This window comes from Nymphaea colorata, chromosome 8 (genome assembly GCF_008831285.2).
Source record: "Nymphaea colorata isolate Beijing-Zhang1983 chromosome 8, ASM883128v2, whole genome shotgun sequence".
Taxonomy (NCBI): Eukaryota; Viridiplantae; Streptophyta; class Magnoliopsida; order Nymphaeales; family Nymphaeaceae; genus Nymphaea; species Nymphaea colorata.
In genome coordinates, this window is record NC_045145.1 from 21,015,313 (window position 1) to 21,036,637 (window position 21,325).

A 21,325-nucleotide genomic window follows, 5' to 3' on the forward strand; every position below is an offset into this window, starting at 1 on the left:
ACTTACCACCGAATGCATATCAGCAGGCTTCTTGTTGGAAGAATCCTTGAGGTTCCTTATGGTTATTGCTAAGAGAGCTGGCTGACCTTGTGAAAACGTTGACTCTTTACTATTCTGGCTTAAAACTGTCAAACCGAACTCCTCTAGCAATCTGCATTAACTGAATTGTCAACCTTGTGAACTTACTGGAACAAAGTTTCACTGTGTTGCTATACCATTGTTTGCAACATTTACAAGTTCGCCATGTGTGTATACCTGTGGTATCTAGTACATGGATAAAACACTCAGTGATTTCATTTCGCCTGGACAGGCACGCCTTGCAGCCAAGGTAGCTGTTTGTTTGCATTGTCTTCTCATTTTTCAAGTTTCACGGGGCTTCATGATCGTGCCAGCCATGACTATGGACTATGGACTGTCGTACTTGTCCAGGTTGAATTTGGTTCTACCCTACCATTCCAACCTCCAGCCAGGGCGACTATTTAACCGATTCAGTTTATGGCTGCTTAGTGCCAAGTTCCAGCCAAACCCATCCCAACACAACTCGTGTTCAATGCCGATCCCTTGACCTGTACTTGATTCTTTGTTCAAGCCTATCTACGTAACTCAGGCCATGGTACGTTGGAGATTTCTGATTGAAGTTGGAGCTTAAAAATGAACCAGTTTAATCAGTGACAAAGTTGAAGCTCGGTCACAACGCGCTTCTGATTGGCAATTCGTAAGGCCTTTTCACTGCAGAGAAAATAAAGCAGCTGGGTTCATTTTTCACTCCTGTTGAAGCCAGCCTGAAAGCTTGGAAGAAACATTTTGTTATGGTTTTCTTTTTTGGTGGTGGTGCACAATTTCTGTCTCATGGAACAATAATATTTTTCTTTTAAGCGGGCATACATTGTTGAATCAACAGCAATTATTACAAAATGCGGTTTCTCGGAAATGTGTCATGTGCAAGAGCTCACCTTATTAACTAAAGAAGGATCTTACGGTACTGATGGCACCTAAGGGGATGAAATCCAGATTTCTCTCTTGAAGCATCCTTATGAAAAATTACCACAGCTCCAAATGCAGAAACATGGGACTTTGAATGCTTAATAAGATTTATTTACGCACCATAAAGGTGTATTTGAATACTCGTCACGGTTTAACTAGCAATTGCTCAAGTAGGATGGCAAGTTACAGCATGGGAAAAAAGCGTAGCACCAGCAAAGAAAATAGGGAAGCGCTTGAGGCAAAATGTTTCTGATTCAATGAATAAACGGTCCTCTTGAATAGCAAAGGCAAAGCCCTTGCATAACATTCAAAACAAATAGAAGTCAAATGAAAGCATCTAAATGACTTCCCTATGTTACACTTTCTTGCCACATGATACCTTTATGTGCCAAATAATCATTCCACAACGCTAGTTACACCAGTTGGTTTCATGTGAAATTGTAGCACGTTCCTTGTCATCTATAAGATTCTTAGTTGGAAAAACTAGATTATGAAGGGGATCAACGCTATTATCTCCATGGGTAAGCATAGTCAAGAAAAAGTGAAAAGGAGTACGGGAACAAGCTTGACCCCTTTTAAACAAAAATATAGACAGACCACTCTTTTCCAATCATCAGAAATGTATGGAAATATATCCCATGATGCTGCTTCAAGAGGAAATGAGACAAAAGGAAAACTTGAGCCTGTTCATCCTAAAGTCTATTCTTTTATATATAACAGATATGTGACTTACCCATTCATCCTCCCCAACCTCTCTCTTTTAAAAAAGAGAAAAAAGAAAAGAAAAAACAAGAACAGAAAAAAAAAAGAAAAAAAAACAGAACGAAGACATGGCACTGAATAAGGCTTCAAATTTTCCCTTTTTTGCTTTTCTTTTGGAGATTTGCAAGGTCGAGCTGCACAGAAAGCCCCGCGGCTTCATGTTCATGAGAATAGCATTCAGAACTCATCCGATTTCGGCTGAATGCAGCAGAACCATTTTCTCTGCATCCATCAAAAGAAAAAGTAAATCACGAGCCAATCAATATCTGGTTTAATCAGTTCAAGACGACAACAATGGGCTGCATGATCATGACAACGATCAAATCGTATATTTTATCTGAAAGACTCTCAGTCTATTTAATGTCCCACTAAAGGCAATTGATGGCCATACTTATGTTGGCTTTTCTGTAAGGATGAATATCTTGTTAAAGCTCTAGAAATAAAGATATGTCTAGCACAGTATTCAAAGTAAATAGTTCAGACATATCTTATCACAAACGAGCTAAAAGCAAACCAACCTTTATTCCTTTAGCGTGAAGCAAACCTGATAGCAAATTGCATGGTAACCATAACCTCTTTATAGGCAAAAATACCAAGTTAGCCAAGGCAAATACTCAGTCTTCAAGATAGAAACAAATTGGAGTATGATCCAACGAAGAAAACACACTTGCCACATTATCAACCTACTTTGACATTTCCAACAATCTAGGACATGTAGAGAAAGACTTCAAAAACCTAAAGTTTTTTTCCCTTCATGAAACTGAACACTATAAATCTACTCAACCACAAATTTTGAGCCTTATTCCTAATGAACTCAGCATGCCCGTTGCAATGTGTGTGTTTTATCAATCTGGGATAAACAAATCCACTAAGATCAGGTTTAGCATGATTTGTTAATATCTTCATCGCAACCTCTAACCCACCATCATGTTCCTCAATTATGAACCATTAAATTCAGTATCCTGCAAACTGATTACCACAATAAACTGGACCATGCTTCAACCTTTCAACATAGTGAAGAGATCATGAATACACATTTATATATTCAGATCCAATTTTTGGTGGCCAGATCCAGGCATATTAGATTGTGTATAGCCACATGGCATGCTACCTAAGTAGAACTATCATCCATATACACATGGCCGCACACACATGGACAAGTAGACACACACCTGCGCACAGGCATATAGGATTTATCAACTCCGCGGAACTGTGTTTTCGGTTGCCCAGCTGAATCGCAGCCAAGTTATTCATGGATGAGTTTGAAAGGCCTAAATCTATAGCTGCCAGTGAAAAGAAAATTTGCAATATCTGAAGCCTGGGTTTGAATTGTACCTAAAATGTGTCAGTGTCAATTTTTATATATATTATTGTCACAAATATTGTTCTTCGGAATTTATTGGTGAAGTTATCCTCATCTACTAAACATGAAGTTTGTTTTATCCAAAAAAGTTCCAAATTCATAAAATTATAAAAGCATAAGAAATAAAAAAGAAAAAAATATGGAAAAATAGTTTTTTAGTTTTTTTTAGAAATTTTATTAAAAACAAAATATTGAAATAAACATAAAAAATGTAAAGAATTCTTATGAGAACTGTATATATATATATATATATATGTCAGATTATGGAATATATACACCACAAGTATGAAGAATGAATACATTAATTAGGAGATGTTCAATCACTTTGATTGATGATTCACAAAAATCATGTGTAAAGCTACTTTTGTAAAGCCAAACTACTAATTGTTATCCACCCTTCTCAAATAAAGAAAATTTTTATGCAGTGCACATTAATCCTTATTTTATTAAACCCACATATTCCAAGAATATGTTCAGCCTCATGAAAACGTTATATTTGCCAAAAAGGTTCTACTTCTACCCCTTGGAAATGTTCTTTAATGAAACTTTAGCTTTAGCTGGTCGTGACCAAGAAACCAACAGTTTCACTTGGTCGGTGGGGAATGCTTGACTTATCAATCTGTCCATAGATTACTCGGACTTCACACGGCCTATGCCAGATTGACCATATTCTGTCTGGACCAGTGAACCTATTTGAAGTGGCTCATTTTGTACCAAAAAAGCCTATGTAGTTTATGCATGAACAAGGATTTTTTTTAATTCCCCACTTAGATACTCTACATTGCAGGGTAGATCCTGGTAGGAAAGTTGTTCCATACTTTCATCTGAACTACTTAGTTTCCTTTGCAGTCCTAGGCTGGTTCTTCTTTCTATCAGTGACTGTAAGAATACTAGCACTATGACACTGCTACCAAGAATTATTTTTGACCTACATTTTGTATGATCACATAGACAAAAGAAAGATCTAGTTTATAATTTAATATAGACCTTAGTTAGAACATAATTCAATAGCCCAAGTAATCCAAATACTCCCAAACTTTTACCCTCCAAGAGGCACACATACATGCATGCATTCTTTGTGCATTTCTATAGTGCACAATTACGATATCTGAATATATTAAATAAAGCTGAAAGAGAACTTACACTATTTGGCTTGTTAGCATAGCCTCCTTGTTTAAGGGCAACATCATCCTTCACAGGAGAGTTGGTCCCACGAACATTTCCACCTGTTTTCTTCTCATCTCTTGCCTTGTTGAAGATCACAGTGAACCCCTCAGCTGATGCAGGGTCATTGACATCCCATTCTCCAAACTTGGGCAAGGGCCGACCTGTGTCCTGATGCAGTCAGTATATAAAATGAGTTCTCACCTAAAAATCATCTCTGTATAGAAAGCAAACAACTAAGAGATGTAGACAAACAGCTATGCTTTCCTCTGTTCCACAGTGGGTGCTGATGCACCTTAACCTCTCACCATATTCTTACAAACATATTAAGAGAAAAAAAATGTCAGGAAAAAAGACTTCTGTTTCATTATTTACAATCAATAATAAATTGTACCAAATTTCTGTTCTTTCCTTTATCCAGAATATTGCATGAGCAAATTCTCAAAGGGGAGTTCCTGGATGTCAAGATGCATAGGAGTGAACATATAATACCATAATAACACTACATATAAAGACAGTGAAAACGTTCAGTATCACTTGACCGACCTGCACTTGGAACACCTAGAGAACCCAATGCTGCTAAACTATTCAAAGTCTAGAAATAAATTATTAATATATTGGTCAAATTTAGGAAATAAATGGACTAAGTATCAAGGAAATACTTATCAGCTATCATCAGTTTTCCAACTCTGGTTCATATGTTCATGATTTCATTGTTGCTGAAGAATCTGACGACCATGACAGTCTTGAATCTTGACTTCCCTCAGAGCACCTGGGGTAGATGTTATCTTATGATTGTAACCAAATAGAAGCAATAAATATGCTCTGCTGATGACTAGTCGTTCCTAAAATAACTGCTTCAATGTTTCAAGTCTCTCTTCTGATCAGTTTGAATAAGTGAGAAAGGTTGGAAAACTTATCTCCAGTAATAGGTTTCTGATAGTTGCAAGCTTCAATAGACAATAGAGTTCAATGTTGGCATGAAAAACATGCCTATCAACCAGCACCATGGAGTCTTTTCTTCCCTGCACTACACTCATCCCTAAGCCTCTTCTTGCAACTTTTTGTTCATATCCCAGCTAGTAATTCAGATAAAGTTCCAAAACAAAATGGCATACTGTGTAAATCAATTTTCCTGATAGAGATTATGTCTTACTAGCACTCAGTCACCCAGTTAGGCTTTGGTGCTTACGGTTTGTAATTTAATTTACAAGCCAATCGCATGTGGATAATGGAGGCTTCTTAGACATGGAGTGTATGGTACAGATCCTTTGTCGTCATGTGCATCTGCAGTCCTATGTCTGCTGCTGGTTAGCATATTTGATCAAATCATCAAGTGGCAAAAATACTGGTGTGATCCCCTGTATGTTTGCAAGCTCATGTGCAAGAAAGTATCTGTACATGTAGCAGAAATATTCCTATTTGCTCTCTTTTATTCAATATAGTGCTATCAATATAAGGCTTATTCACGAGAACTAACTACTTTGTGTATGGCAATATGAAAAGTTTATTTGTGGTAGCAACTAGAGTTTCTACCACCAAGTTATTGTGTTCATCTGCCCATCTCCAAATTCTAACAACCAGTCATATCCATTTAGCTTCCACTGAATATCCTTACTCCTCGGCTATTTTCATAACAAAAAGCATAGAAAAGGCACATCATCATAGCTTTACACTGATGCACATAAGGGGACATCTTACTCTTTCAATTCAGAATAATATTGTGAGGTGCTCCGTGGTTAAGGCAGGTCAACAAGCCAACATAACAAGCTTCACTTGAGATTGTGAACATTATATTATTCCTGGAGTAGCTTTTCTGTGCTACTAAGGTTTTCAAAATTTTCTCCTTACTTGCATCAGCAACCAGGCAACAGATCTATGGTAATTATAGAACTAATATATACACAATAAGAAAACAAAAAGAATAAGAAAGAAGTGTCAGAAGTTAAGACTTCCATAAACACAGGCTATTGGCACTCCATGATTAGGAAAACTTAGGAGAGTAAAGAGTTCTGTTAAATGCTATATTTAGTACACAGATTAGAGAGGGGAAAGAAACAAAGGAGAATAACTGAAAGAGAAAAACAGTAACAGTGCACATAACTGGGAAGAAAATATAGCCCAAATGAACAAAAGAAACAAGAAATCAAGAGAAAACATTAAGAGCTAGCTAAGAAATTAACATAAAAGAAAACCATTAATCTACAGTTTTACTAGATAAAATTAAATCAGTCCAAGTAAAACATAGGAGAATTTCCAGAGAGAGAGAGAGAGAGAGATTATGGAGGGGAGGGGGTGGTGGGGTTGGGTGGGTGGGGAGTTGACCACCTCGTTAACCTCTGAAATGACCCGGAAAGGAAGATCACGTGAGGTGTCTTACCATTAAATCTACTAGTCTAAGCTACCGGTATTAATTTAATTGAGGACGCAAGTTGTGTACTTGTATCCGTTGCATGACATGCTAAAAATTCATGAAAAGAAAAACATTAATTCACCCAGACAAACGATACCTGGAGAAATAGATGGATTGAACCAAACGATATAACAATGACCATCCAGATTGTACGTTCAATGAAAAAAAAATACAGCAAAAATGAAGAACAAAAAGGCGTTTAACCAAAAGAACAAGCATATTGCTGTCACCTATATTTCACAATTTAGGAAGAAAGTAAAGGAAGAACGATAACCAATTGCCAGCCATCCCAATGCTCAACAGCAAATGGACGCTGACCAATTATGCACACAGCCACAACGGAATTGTTCTGTGGCAACCAATGAATTGAAAGCACCTTATTGAATCCATAATTTAAGCAGTAAACAAACGATCCGGAATCCACAACAAACATAAATGTCCTCCTCCCATCAATTTGCACCGACATAAGGCTGATACCCGAATCACAAGAAAATGTAGGGTAGAATGTATGAACTTTGGTTAGATATTAACAGGAATCATCACCGTCTGAATGAACCAGAGAAATCAATCCGCAGGATCAAGCAAGAAACCATCTTGTTCAAAAAATTTCAAAATAAAAGAACTGAAACAACTCTTACCGACGACATGAATTTCCCCAGGGGAATGAACACAGAAGGAAGACGATCGGAGGGTCGGTTTCCTCCCCCAACGGAACGGAGAAGAGAGAGAGAGAGACAGAGAGGGTGGAGGGGCAGGGGGTCTCCGTCTTGTAGCGGGTGGAAGTCCGAGTCAGCGAAGCATTGACGATGCCTAAAAATAAAAAAAACCTCCAACCGCAACCTTTTCCTCTATGCCGCGACTCTCTCCGCCCATAATTCCCTTCCCTCTCTGCGGCGATGACACGGATGAGACGCGACTCTATGAAAGCTTTTCTCCAAAAAAAAAGCTAAAAAAAAATTTACAAGACTCTCTCTCTTTTATATATATATATATATATATATATATATATTAGTAACAACGTGAAACACACTTAACTGTTTGATATTTAGTTGTTTAATAACAATGCACAGATTTATTCTTAAGCAAAAAACATTATTACATAAAAATCTTACCATTTTAGCCTCTAGAAATTAAATAAAAACGCTTTAAATTTGGTTTTCCTGCACAACTTTCTAACCTCAATAAAGAAAAAATAACATTTACATAATTAGCGTAGCTATTAATGAAAGAGCAATTATTATTGGACATAGTTAGGATAGTTAATCTTGCCAAATGAACTAAAATTTGTTTTCACCAATTGGATATTTTATTCTTTTTGTCACGTTAACCTTGGGTTGATTGATAAAAAGTTGTTTTACTTACTGTTGTAGCAAAATATATGCTTGTTCTTAACGGTACCAAAAAATTAGAGATGTTCCTTATTCTCGCCAATTTCTTGAGTGTTCTGTTTTCTAAATTCAGACTCTAATTGGATACGAAAACTACTTCAGATTGTTCAACAAAGTTAATCGAATAACTTAGTGGCAGTTACTTGTGTTGGGTTGGGCTTTCATTGATTGTTGGAAAATTAATCAGAGTTCAAAGTAGGCATGAATTTTGAGCGCAAGGGTATCAACCATATATATATATATATGAGCAACAAGCTTAAACCATCTTATAAAATGTTTGATTGCTTGGAAGAAAAGAGAATGCACTCAACACTCCACAGTAGGTTGTCAGAATTTTGTAATTTTATGTTGCGAATTTGACCAACAATTTATGCCTTTTTGGCACAATAGCCGGAGGAGGGGATGATAGGTGGTCAGTCTGTCACGATCAGATGATGTCAACCTTTTGTCACGATCAGATGATGTCAACCTTTTGTATCCTAAAAAAAAGGTGAATGAAAACATCAATATACAAGTTCAAGCATAGTAAGACCGTCACATTGATGCATCAAAAGCAATCTTAAACATTATGGATAAAAGGAAGTTTCGGCTTCAAATCCAATGTTGTCCATCTGAATTTCAACCAAGTTTTTCTTATTTCAGATTCATTAATGAGATTTGATGGCTTCAAAGAAAATGATAATCACAGAAAACAGAGTTGTGATGCATAAATTGAATTGTATGACTATTTTTTTGTCAGCTTAAAACCATTACTCTAATCTCAACATGTCTTTCAACCCTATATATTTAAGTGTATGAGCTGATCCCTGAAGTTATATTTTAAAATCAGCCAACAATCATATAACTAGTGGTTGGCTAAATCCAACTACTTTACATAAGAGAGAGAGAGAGAGAGAGTAAAATAACATGATGTGTTCAAGATATAGTGTCGGGTGATTCGGATGAAATTGGTGGCAAACCGATCCGATTCAGTGATGGATTCAAAAATGTCACATGTCAGTTTTTAATTTTTTTTTGTTGTTTTAAGATTTTTCTATATTTTTTTATTTATTCAACAGATGGTCTTTCAAATATTTTTTTCACCGACTCGTTGCTGATTCAGCCGATTCGTCGATTCACCGACTCGGCAGCGTCACGGACTCGGCTGCTGAAACAATTCTAATTTCTTATAATACTGTCTACATTAATGAGTAAAGAAGGGCCATCAACCTTCTATAAAATAATCTTATCCAACCTTAGAAAAATACCTGAAAGTTTTTTTTTCTTTTTCTTCAGTTTAATTCACATTTTAATCATTTTGAGTTGTAACGGTAAAATTTTTACAGTGGATTGAAAAATATAAGCTTGTACTATACCCATTTTACTTATATATATATATATATATATATATATATATATATATATATATATATATATATATATATATATATATCAACCTAACGTACAAATGTGCATTTATACGCGAAGTTTAATAGCAAAACTTTTTAATTTTCAAAGTCCAACGTGTATATTTAACTTTATAGCGTTTTAAAATGAAATGGACATTAAAAATGCCAAATTAAATCCCAGGGTGCAGAAGAGCACGTTTCTGTATCCACATAACTTAAATTTCAACTCTTATAAAGTCAACCATGTAGATCACATCTATGGGATTAGTTGTAATTACAAAACAACACAAAACATTAAGATTATAATGATAACTATACATATTCATTTGAATAAGCTTTAAAAATTTTAACCCAAAAAGAAGAAGAAGAAAAACTAGTCTTCCAATGTTAATGTTACAATTTTAAAGTGATCTCAAGATATAATTGTGACAATTTCGGGACACCTGCAAATTTCAGTTCTTGGTATCTCATGATATTCATATGTTTTAGTTTCTATCAGAAAAAACTAGAATATGAACATCGAGGCTCCACCAAAATCTGAATAAAATTCTACTTCTTTGATATCAGAGGAAAATAATGCGATACTTATTAAGTGTTTTTCAGGAATACAGGGTCTTTCTTAGAATTATATAGATATGTAAAGAATTCAGTCATAATATGGCAAATTTTTAGATAAGGCCGATAGTATTTGTTACTATGCCGTTTAACTCTTTAACAAAATTCAATTTATGCAGTTGTATTTTGGTTCGGATCCAAACTACTCAAACCTTATATTTAAGACCAATTCCGGATTTGGCTAGCATGAAATTTGACGTATGTATTTTGGTTTGATCTCTATCAAAAATTGTAATTGGATCTCTATCAAACTGTAATCTATCAAACACTGATCCATAAATAGATTGAACTCCAAATTTGTTTGTAATACTTCATATAAAAATCTATTAGCAATCACACATAAAGTTTCTTACCAAAATCAACTGAATGAGTTCAAATTAAACATACTCGAACACTTTCGTATTCTCCTTATTTTCAAGGACTTGGGTTTATGGAAAGCTTGTCTCCATTAAATTGAACGAAAAATACAATAAATATGATATACGTCGAGGAACTTCATTTTTATTGGAAACAAATTGTCGATTTGGGTCGTCACTCCGGCACTAGTAGCATAGTGGCGGCGACGGTGGCGGCGGAGTAGGAGGAGGGGAAGAAGGATGGCGTCGGAGGAAGAGGGAAGGGACGTGTTGAAGGGCATGGATTGGAAGACGGTAGGAAGCGTCGCCGTCCCCGAGAACCAGCAACAGCAGCAAGCCGTGCCGCCTAGGAAGAAGCTGCCGAGGAAGGTGAGGCAGGTGCCCGACTACTACTTCCTTCCCCGCCGGTCGATTCCTGCCACCATCGCCCTCTATGGAGCCATATGCGCCGCCGGCGTTGGCGCTGGCATGTTGGTTGAGGTCTGGATCAACAAGAAGATCAAGGGTAAGTTAGCCCTCCTCTGTACATTAAGAGTCGAAAAGGCAGGATTGTACTAGGGAGATAGTGGAGAATCGCTTTTAATTAAGCGTTAGCTTTAGAATAAAGCGATGATCTAGAAATGGGCAGAACTCCAACGGGCTCAAGATCTTCAAGGTTAATGTCAACAACAAAAAATCACATCTTGCACGTTATTCATAATAAGAGAATAATTTGGTTAACAATTATTTGATGAAATGCCTAAGAGAAATCATAAGAAGTGTCTTATTTTCTGGGTGTTATTCTGGAAGATGTGATGCGCCAATTTGAGGACATGACTTAGGTTGTTCTTGTAGCATTCTGAAAACAGATACATTTGATCCGTCTGTAATAATAATTCCATATTTCAATCTTGTGGTTTCTAAACTCAAAACTTTGAAAAAAATGGGGCAGATATAAGTCACTTGCACATAGCAAAAACTCACCATGCTTGTTTCTCCACCTGAACTCGCAACATTAAACAGTAGGGGAGTCAGGTTTTCATGTGGGTCCAACTAGATGTCTCCTGCATTCAAACAAGGAGTGGAGCGAACTGAATTTCCTAGCCATTCCTTGTAGTTGTTCAACGAAATGTCTGCAGGAGAATGCCGGACGTTGTGCCATTGGAGTGAAAAGGGAGTTTAGTCAGCCCTGATTTGCTTTTCTTCTTTGCCTAGCTAGTGTTGGAAGTTCCTAAATGTTGAGATTCTAACATCACACTTTCTGGCTTCTTTTTCAGAGGATGGAGGCATCGTCTGGGAGATGGACAAGGAGTAGACGTGCTCCCTTTTCCTCTTAAGAGCTAGTGTGGCTACTCTCTCTATGTTGAAAATCTTTTGACATTCGTTTCTCGCTGAGCATCCATTTATAGTGTTCTTTCGGATGACGAGTTTGGAACCGGAGCAAACTCAGAGGGCCGTCTTAGTTTGCATCTTTTCAGCCAAGTTCTGAATCTTCAAGCATAAGATTGTATTGTTGACCGGTAATTTAGCTTATACAGAATGAAAATTTTCCGTTTATGATGTCAAAATGCAGACATGCACAAATCCTCAGAAGAGAGAGAGAGAGAGAGAGAGAGGCCTTGGGATAGCTTCTTTCTCATTTAAAATTTGCCTATGAAATTGAGAAAGAGAAGCTCTGACCCTCACGTCCCAATGAAGTGATCCAAGAGTTGGGTCGGGTTTTAGATTACGAAAATTTTGGATTGTGCATATCATCACTGGACCAAATACAGTTCGGGACGGAATTTCCAACCTTGCCGTTTTCCGGACAAAGTCCGGGGCACCCAAGCAAAACCTCTCTGAGAACGACAATAAGACCTCTCTCAGATAAACCTCCCAAGACTCCAGGAGTCGCATCTTGCTTCGACCTCTGAAGGAAGATGGCAATCATGGTACTCAGTAATTTTCTCGCTATCAGTGAGCTATCCTAACGCTACACCAATCCCTTTGGGTTCAGTTGGCAAACTTGCCGTTGGAAGACAAAATTTAAGGACTTGCTCAGGGCCTCATACTGATTGGCAATTGGTCATCAATAACATGATTCCTATCGAATCTCTTGTGGGTAGCACATGTGATTAGTGGAGACCAAAACGATGTTCTTTGAAGGACCTGAGTAGTGATCCACTAAAATGGTCCATCTTCCATATGGAAAGAAAAGAACAACACTCTAAAATTCATAGAACAAACGTTGTCTGCGTCTCTCTCTCTCTCTCTCTGAGACGGGTTGTTTTTTTTTTTCGATTACGGAGACGTATTGGAGCCCCGTATTTGAACCATGTTAACATGAACAGGCAGCTGTGTTTTTTAAACAACTTCTTTGAGATGAACAGGCACAGGAAATAGAAGAATTGAAAGGTTCAGGTTAAAGTCCCATTATGTATTAAGAACTTAAGAAGTCCAAATGGAACTGATCGCCTTCATCCAAACGATTAAAGCAATCACATGCTCCTGTTTACTGTCGACACTCGCATCCCTCAAATCTATAGAAGTACGAATCAATTTGGCCATATCAGTAGGCGTTCTCTGCATCATTTTTTCACCAAGCTGAATAAAAGCCAGGTAAGAAATAATGCTAAATCTTCTCAGAGGTAGTTCCATACCATTGGCTAATAAAAACTGAAACAGCTATTAATTACCTAGCATCCACAAAAATCTCATATTAACAAGGAGCCCATTACTGAAAGATAAGAATTCTCAGCCTTGAAAAAAATTTAAAAAAGAAAGAGAAGTATGGTAGGAACTACATGTTAGATGAAGTTTGATAGGATAAAGAACTGCTCCACCGACCAGTTCTTAGAAAATACCATAACCTTTATACATGCACTTGAGGTACGTGAACCAAAATAGAATAAAGCTCCAAGAGTGGCCACCGCTGAAAAAGTGGGGGACATACCAGATGCCATGAGATGAATATTTATGACCATTTCCCTCTTCCCAATTAGAGCTTGTAAAGGTCCAAACTTTCTTTACTAAGGATCTCTGCCCTTTCGCACTTCAGTTGACATTTTTGAATGTCTGAATTACAGCAGAACAGAATTTTTCAGACTAGGATGCCCAATGCGACTCCAGTTCTCTTCCTATCTGCACTAAATTTGCCAATTTATCAGTAAAGACCAATGAGAAAGAAAACCAACAGCGTTACAACAGAGCTAAAGATGTCTACTCACCTTTCACCTCAACCAACTCGAAAGCCTTTAAGAAACTGAAATATTATTTATATCCGAGTCCATAAATCATAATTAGGCCTGGGCATCGGGCCGGGCCGGGCCGGCCCGACCCGTTTAGTCAATGTCGTTAAGGGTCCGGATTTGAATCAGGTCGACCCGCTACCCGGCCCGACTATTATCGGGCCGGGCTGGGTACCGGGCCGGGCCGGGCTGGGTACCGGGCCTCGTCAACTACGTCCGAAGCCCGACCCGGCCCGTTTTGTTAACCGGGCCGGGCCGATTGTCCCAAGAAGACACCGTCCACATTGACGGTGAAATCCCTCTGAAATCCGCCGAGGTCGACCTTCCGAATGTCGTGGCGATCCTCGGTGCCGCTCACGCCCTCGTTGTTGACCTTGATGTTGAGGCGGCCGAAGCGGGCGAGGGCGAGGTCGATGGCCGCGGTGACGTCGCAATGGGAATAGAGGAAGCCGTGGATGGTGTATGAGCTCCGTTCTGGTCTGCCCGATCCCTCTCACTCCTCCCGTCACGATCACGAGTTTAGCTTATGATCGCCAGTTTCCTTCCAACCTGCAACCCGCAAATGCATCATTCCCATGACCCAACATCATTAATCTTACAACAGAGAAAGATGGGGAGAGCGACGGTGAGTCAATCAACAAAAAAATAAAAGATTTGTAATGAATCAGTTGAATCGATTTGAAGCAGTGGATGGGATTTGGGGTTGATCTTACCTTCTGCAACGGGAGGTGAAGACTGCCATGAGGTGCGCCGGTGGTGGACTGGAGGTGGATGGTGAAGGACGGTGGTGGCGCCAAGGCTTACTCAATGCACGCGCAATCTCCTGTCGAAAACCCTAAATCCCTAAATGCATTTCCTAAAAATTTTAAATGGAAACTCTTGAATCCATTCTCGAATTAACGGGCCTAACGGGTCCCAACGGGCCCGTTAGCTTAACCCGGACCCGGCCCGTTATGATGTCGGGCCGGGCCGGGCACAGTAGGCGAAAGACCGATAAGATAAAACAAGGGCCCGGACCCGGGCCCGAACCGGGCCGGGTACCGGGTAGCCAGCGGCGGCCCGGCCCGGCGCCCAGGCCTAATCATAATGTGTTATAGTTAAGTAAAAATAATGGCCTTGTCAACTTCACAATAGCAAGCACTGACCCTTCTGAGGTCGCAATTAATCTGAAGCTTTGTAGCACAACTTATTGATGTTGAGGCCAAAAGCTGGCATAACTTTCCTTTTTGGGTCTTACCTGTGAGAAATCACAAGTAATAATTAAAAGCAGGAAAGACCTGCAAGAAATGGAACATGGATGACTCGTACACAAGCAGCTATAGGCTTTTGACAAGCTGGAGCAGCAATTGACCTGTAAAGTAACCATAGCCTGTAAAATGATTCCAGGGCATCAAGTTGTCTGAACCGATGAATGAACAGAAATAGTTCCTCCAACATGAACTGTAGCGGTTCATATTTGTTGAGCATTGTAAGTAACATGAATCAAAGATGTAGAAAATGGACCCTTCTACAATGGCCACAAGTAAATGAAGACGTCATTGAACTTCAAGTCAAAGTAACCACCAATTTCTTAATTCTGGGAACCAGCAAAAAGGCACCCATGTAACCACCTTAGCAGTAGAGTGACCAGAATCCTCGCCCTGCTACCGTAATAACGTCACTCTCCAGACTCCAGGCCTGTGACATTGACTGCAGCAGAAAAACAAGCACAATTAACTTCAACATTGGGCTGCCAAAAAAGAATATCACTTACACATCACCACATGACGTTTCCCACAGCCCTTGATTTTTTTTTTTATGAGTGAAAAAGAGAAATAGTTTTTTCATGATGATTCCAGGTCACACACAACTTAGAATCTTATGACCATTTCCAAGTCTACATTGAAAAAATTCTCAGAAATTATGTACGAAAAAAACCTGAACTCATCTGAGAACTTGAGTATATCAACAACCATCAGCCATCAAGTTTTCCCATCGAAAGATCATATAATAGCTTATTTAGCCTGAAAAAGTGGTACAATAGGAACATTTAGAATTGACGAGGATGCAAATAAAGAAAGACATAGCAAGGTAGAAGTAAACCTTTTCTTGATTGAACTTCAATCACCATTATGTTAACAAATTTAGCTAATTTCACCATCCAGTTCCAGAATGAGGAGACTAGAATTAAACACTTATATTTCTTGACTGGATAATCTTCCTGCAGTGCCTCAAATCATTCAATGCTGTCCATGCATTGAGCAAATCCTTATCCAGATCATTGCTTCTTCCTTCACAGGAAATCAGACCTCTGCTTTCCATATCCATCAAAAGTATTTCCCCCTTAACATGATTATCCTCCTTTGAGAGAGCATCAATAAGTGAAATATAGGTTGTGATGTTAGGCCAAAGTTTCTTCTGTTTCATCTCGTCATACAAATCAAAAGCCACAGAAACCTGGCCCTTCTTACAGAAACCTGAGATAAGAACATTATAGGTAACAACATCAAGTTCCATGCCATATTCTGTCATCATCTCATGCAATCTAAGAGCATCATAAAGCTTGGCTTCTTTACAGAGTCGATCGACCAGAGTAGTAAAAGTGGCGATTGTAGGAACTAACCCATTTTGAAGCATATTACAGAAGAGCACTATCGCTTCTTCAAGTTTTCCACTCTTGCAAAGGCCTCTAACCACAGCACTTTCTGCTACCTCCTGAGGGACCAGTCCTATTTTTACCATTTCATCTCTCAGTCTGAAAGCTTCTTGTACATCACCTATCCTGCATTTCCCATTAATCAATGTAATATAGTGAGTATGCTTTGGAACAATTCCTCTCTCCAACATCACATGTAAAATCTTACAAGCTTCCTGTATATCTCCTTTTCTATTAAAACCATCAATTATAGAACTGTAGATCGCTGCATCTGGCAAGACCCCAAATAAGATCATACAGTTCACCAGGAGCATGGCATTCTTCATGTCACACTTCTCACAGAATTTGCTTATGAGCATGCTAAATATTGCTTGATCAGGGATAATACCACCAAGAACCATCTTACGCAAGAATTTTAGTCCAATGTCCATCATGCCACTTTCACATAGACCACCAATGAGTCCATTATATGTTAAAAGATCAAGAATGAAACCAGAACGAATAATTTTATTGTAAAGACTGAGGGATCTGCTTATTAGGTTCTGTTTGGCATATCCATGCACAAGAATATTGTTGGTAACCATGGTTGGACACAAACCCATATTTAGCATTGACATGCATAATTTTTCTGCCACCAGAATTTTTCCAACCTTAGAGAATCCATCAATTAGCACATTGAACACAATACCATCAGGAAAAATTCCCTTTTCCAACATCTCCTCATACAAATAAACAGCTCCTTTCAGTTGCCGTGCCTTGAAGAAACCATCAATCAAACAAGTGTAGGTGATGACATTTGGAGATAATCCCCTTTCTTGCAAATGTTGAAAAAGAGCGATTGCTGGAAGTAACTTACCACAATGAACAAATGCATTAATAAGAATGTTGTATGACCAGATATCAGGAAATATACTATGTTCAACCATCTTCCTGTATAGACTTATGATCTCTTTCAATTTTCCTGCCTTAGACAGAGCATGCAGAAATATATTGTACATAACATTATCAATTATAACAGCGTTCCCATTGCTTTTCTGAAAGAACTCAACAGCCTCCTTTAGATTTCCACCTCTACAGAGGCCTTTTAGTAGAATCCCATAACTGAATATGCTAGGCAAGCTTCCCTGCTTCACCATGTTATCATTAACCGCAAGTGCACTTAGTACATCACCTTTGCTGCAATAACCATTCATCATACAATCAAATGTAACAACATTAGGTCTCAAGCCAATTCTAGTCATATGTTGCATAAACTCTTCAGCTTCCTGCAACTTTCCACTTCGACAAAGTGCACCTAAAAGCATATTGCATGTGACCAAATCAGCAGCATGACCGCTTTTATTCATTTCAGCATACACTTTCACTGATTCATTTACTTTCCCCAGCTTACAGTATGTGGAGATTAAGGTTGCATATACAACTCTATTTGGGGCAATTCCATCTTTCTGCATCCTACAGAGTACTTCCTCCGCCAAGCATGACCTGCCTAACTTACGACATCCATTTATTATAGCAGAATAGGTGATCACATCAGGCTTGATGCCACGATCCAGCATCTGATAGAGCAACTGTATAGCTTTGTGCAAGTTGCCTCTCTTGCAAAGGCCATCAACCAGACTCGTGTATATTACATGCTCAGCAGATAGGCCTTTTCTTTCCAGTCTCTCAAACATACCTGTGGCAGCTTCCAAATTGCCAACTTTGCATAGCCCATTTATAGTAGCACCATAGCTTATCTCATTAGCATCAAGACCAACCTCCTCCATTTTGTCCAAAAGTTTAAGCGCTTTTTTTATTTCTCTACTGCGACAGAATCCATCAATCAATATGTTGTAACTAACATGGTTTGGGATTACACCAAAATGCAACATTTCGTTTAAAACTTGAAGTGCAGCATTAATATTCCCCGCTTTGCAGAACCCATTAATCACTGTGTTGTAACTAACTTGATTAAGAGCAACGTGCCTCCTCCTCATTCTCTTTAGAACTAAATAAGCTTCTATGGTTCGATTGCTTCTACACAAACTGTTAATGAGTATATTATACAAACAACAATCCGGCTTAATACCTTTGGTTAGCATTTCATCAAGAAGCTTCATTGCCTTCTTAAATTTCCCTCCTTTGCAGTAGCAATCAATCAATGTATTATATGTGACAATGGTTGGATTGTAACCTAACTCTTCCATTTTCTTAAGAAAATACCCTGCCTTTCTAAGTTTCCGCTCCGCACAAAGTGCATTAAGAACGATATTCATGGTCCCAATGTTGGGACTGATACCAGACGCCAAAATTTCCTTGAAGAACAACCATACGGATGCCATTCTACCTCTCTCCATGATCCCTGAGAGAATGTCATTACAAGAGTAAATTGATGCAGTAAATTTTCTCTTCTTCATCATCCTGAAAACCTCTAGAGCATCACTAACCAACCCCTCCTGCACGTACACCCTGATCAAAAGATCAAAAACAGACGGGTTCGAACTACATAGACGATATGTGCACATCAAGTCACAAAAAATCAGTCGAGATTCGGTTCCCATCTTCACCAACTGCTTTAAGACGCCCTTGGCGTAGTCATACATTCTGGCCTTCACCAAGACATGGGCAGTGGTGCAGAAGCAAAAGGAGCTAATTCCAGCAATTTCATCTTGCTTGTAGACCCAATTAAGGTATTTAAGCGCAAGCTTACCATGAATAACCCTGAGCGGCCTCAAACTGTATTTCATTTGGTTCAGGGATTCCCATCTATGGATGGTGAGTATAGTGTAAATGCTGCTTTCAACACCTTGGTCTTCTTACCCGCAGTTTTACACATACCAACAAAATATAGAAACCAAAGAAGAAAGAAAAACACAACAAACTGACCGAGTTAGTTTCACTATAAAATAAGGAACAGAAATTTTATGGGAAACGACGGGCACCTGTGTTGGATTTTTTCTTTGCTTCTCTACAAATCTTCTCCCATGATGCTATTCTACGTGAGGGCGCCGTCCCGAAGTTGATATTTGCATGAGAATTTGAAATTTTGCCCCGAACTAGCCATAACCTAAATGTTGGTCTCTTGGAACTTATTGAATACATATTCTGGACTCTGATGAAAGTTGCACTAACATGTGGAACAGAGTGAGGACTTTCTGAACTCAAGAGACATCAAAAGAAACCCTCTGTACAAAAAGAATGAAAAACACCCAGTAGGAATTTGACCGGTACAGAGGATTACGAGAACAACCCTTAGAAGAAGAAACATCAAAACATTCTAAAAGGATGCAAGGAAAGAGCGCGACCAATGGCGGAGACACAGGCAACGAAAGTTTGGAGACGGGTTAAACCTCGTGATCCATACGCGTTGTCGATCTTCCCCAGGAATGCACTGCGGCAAGCAACACCATATGCCCGACCGGGTCCGGCTTGTATCGTATTCCTGTTGGTAGGTTTTGGACCCAACTGGATTCAAACCTCGAATCCAGATGTAAATAAGCCGATTATGTAGCCCATGTGAGTGGATAATCTGCGACCCTGAGATACGACTCAAACCCATACGAAATGCTGTTAGTGTCCGGATCCAAATACGTTAGGACTTAGAACAGGAAATCCAAAAATGGCAGGGCTTTATTTTCTTGAACGTTGACAAACTCCGCCCCGATCTATGGATTTATAAATTAAACTTTTTTCAATACAAAAAGAGTAAAAGAAGGATTCAATTGTGGATCTTACGTCTGACTAAAATCCTTAGTTTGATAAACTTTACCATAGAGCTCGTCACATCAGCAAGCATGCTACACCGGATCTAAAGCTACATTCGATGCTCCTCGTATGTGAGGATCTTAGATAAATCAGGGATAGGTGAACCAGCACCCCTCGGGGATCTGAGATCCACATCACCTTGTAAGAACTATGGATTTGGTAGTTGGATAACATCACCACGGATCTCAAGTCTGCAAGAATCAAACAGCCTAAATATCCGATCTAAAAAGAAGGGAAGGCTTGCCATTTGCTTGATTACCAAGAATTCCCTTCATATGCAGGGACTGAGCCAGGGGCCGGCAGCGGCCTTGGCCCACCCCCTCAAAAAAATTAAAAATTTACATGTTAATTTAAAACAAATATTTATCTTATATAAAAAAATTTAAAAATAATATTTCAATCCCTGTCAAAATTTTGGAGTCATAATTTGGCCCTTTCATGAAAAATTTTTAGCTTCTCCCCTCTTCATATGTGAAAGGGATTTCTAACTTCGCTCCTCTTCATATGTGAAAGAGACATAAATGCTCGGTCTCAGACATTTTTAGGCTTCCCTCTTCTTCTGCCAACTCTCTCCCCTGGGTGGGTTCGACTTACACTCAGTAGCATAGCCATATATAGGCTGGCATGGTCTGCTGCCCATGCCAACAACAAATTTTTTATTTATTTTTACATAAATTTCTTACAATTGTTTACTTATTTATATATATTGTGCCCTTTCAAAATTGAGAATTTTTATAACAGTACCCCATAGCCAAAAAATTATTACTCCGCCACTCCTTACACTGAATGGGTGTTTGGACCTCTTTGTGTGACACTGCCAAGAATTCCCATTCAAACGTGAGAGAATCATTGCATGGGAAAAGCCAAAACCTGGACCAGGGATTTTTCCAGCTTATGTCACCATCCGTTGGACATTGTTACGTTTCATCTCGGTGCCAGCGTACCCCCATCATTAGATCAAACTTTCGGCAGCAAAACCGGGTGGTGGGCAGATTAATGGGATTGTGGTGCTACGGAAATGAACGTAAAAATTATGCCATTATGTGAGGAATGCCAGAACGAACCTCTTTAGTATATTTCCAAAACGTTCTTGTTTTTTGAACTTTTACTTTGGCCATTGGGTTCCAAAAATTTAATAATGTATAGCTTCGAAATATAAATGACAGTAGAGGTTATATATATATATATATATATATATATATATAGAGAGAGAGAGAGAGAGAGAGAGAGAGGAGTATAAGGACATGGATAGGAAAAAAAAGGAATGGCCATATTGCAACTGTTTTAGGGTCACCGAGTAACCTGAG

General features: G+C 38.7%; 3 protein-coding genes across 13 annotated transcripts; 1 reads left to right on the forward strand and 2 right to left on the reverse strand.

The window, feature by feature from the left end:
* Nucleotides 1-1,557: 1,557 nt before the first annotated feature.
* Nucleotides 1,558-7,554, reverse strand: LOC116258555 (protein NOI4-like). Its single transcript, XM_031635742.2, has 3 exons — nt 7,325-7,554; nt 4,253-4,444; nt 1,558-1,968 (listed from the first exon to the last, which is right to left on the reverse strand). The coding sequence occupies exons 1-3, from the start codon at nt 7,331-7,333 to the stop codon at nt 1,924-1,926; spliced, it is 246 nt and encodes an 81-aa protein (XP_031491602.1). The 5' UTR covers nt 7,334-7,554; the 3' UTR covers nt 1,558-1,923.
* A 3,011-nt stretch (nt 7,555-10,565) lies between these two features.
* Nucleotides 10,566-11,969, forward strand: LOC116258554 (uncharacterized). The gene is made up of 2 exons (XM_031635741.2): nt 10,566-10,938; nt 11,690-11,969. The coding sequence occupies exons 1-2, from the start codon at nt 10,674-10,676 to the stop codon at nt 11,725-11,727; spliced, it is 303 nt and encodes a 100-aa protein (XP_031491601.1). The 5' UTR covers nt 10,566-10,673; the 3' UTR covers nt 11,728-11,969.
* Nucleotides 11,970-13,053: 1,084 nt separating this feature from the next.
* Nucleotides 13,054-19,627, reverse strand: LOC116258545 (pentatricopeptide repeat-containing protein At5g55840). Of its 11 annotated transcripts, none has more exons than XM_050079223.1 (8): nt 19,196-19,627; nt 15,722-19,065; nt 15,557-15,642; nt 15,250-15,328; nt 14,991-15,079; nt 14,785-14,876; nt 14,353-14,462; nt 13,055-14,188 (listed from the first exon to the last, which is right to left on the reverse strand). In XM_050079223.1, the coding sequence occupies exons 1-2, from the start codon at nt 19,353-19,355 to the stop codon at nt 15,806-15,808; spliced, it is 3,420 nt and encodes a 1,139-aa protein (XP_049935180.1). In that variant the 5' UTR covers nt 19,356-19,627; the 3' UTR covers nt 13,055-14,188; nt 14,353-14,462; nt 14,785-14,876; nt 14,991-15,079; nt 15,250-15,328; nt 15,557-15,642; nt 15,722-15,805. The 11 variants fall into 11 exon arrangements, with proteins under 11 accessions (XP_049935183.1, XP_049935180.1, XP_049935181.1 ...); XM_031635729.2 differs by having other exon boundaries at nt 13,056-14,188; nt 14,991-15,146; XM_031635724.2 differs by having other exon boundaries at nt 13,056-13,532; nt 13,619-14,188; nt 14,991-15,328.
* Nucleotides 19,628-21,325: the final 1,698 nt, after the last annotated feature.

Coding starts and splice junctions, on each gene's coding strand:
- LOC116258555 (XM_031635742.2), bottom strand. Junction 1,969..4,252: donor ATGCTAACAAGCCAAATAGT/GTAAGTTCTCTT, acceptor TGATGGATGCAG/AGAAAATGGTTCTGCTGCAT.
- LOC116258545 (XM_050079226.1), bottom strand. CDS start 19,355: ATGTATTCAATAAGTTCCAAGAGACCAACATTTAGGTTATGGCTAGTT. Junction 19,066..19,195: donor AAAGAAAAAATCCAACACAG/GTGCCCGTCGTT, acceptor GCGGGTAAGAAG/ACCAAGGTGTTGAAAGCAGC.
- LOC116258554 (XM_031635741.2), top strand. CDS start 10,674: ATGGCGTCGGAGGAAGAGGGAAGGGACGTGTTGAAGGGCATGGATTGG. Junction 10,939..11,689: donor GATCAACAAGAAGATCAAGG/GTAAGTTAGCCC, acceptor CTTCTTTTTCAG/AGGATGGAGGCATCGTCTGG.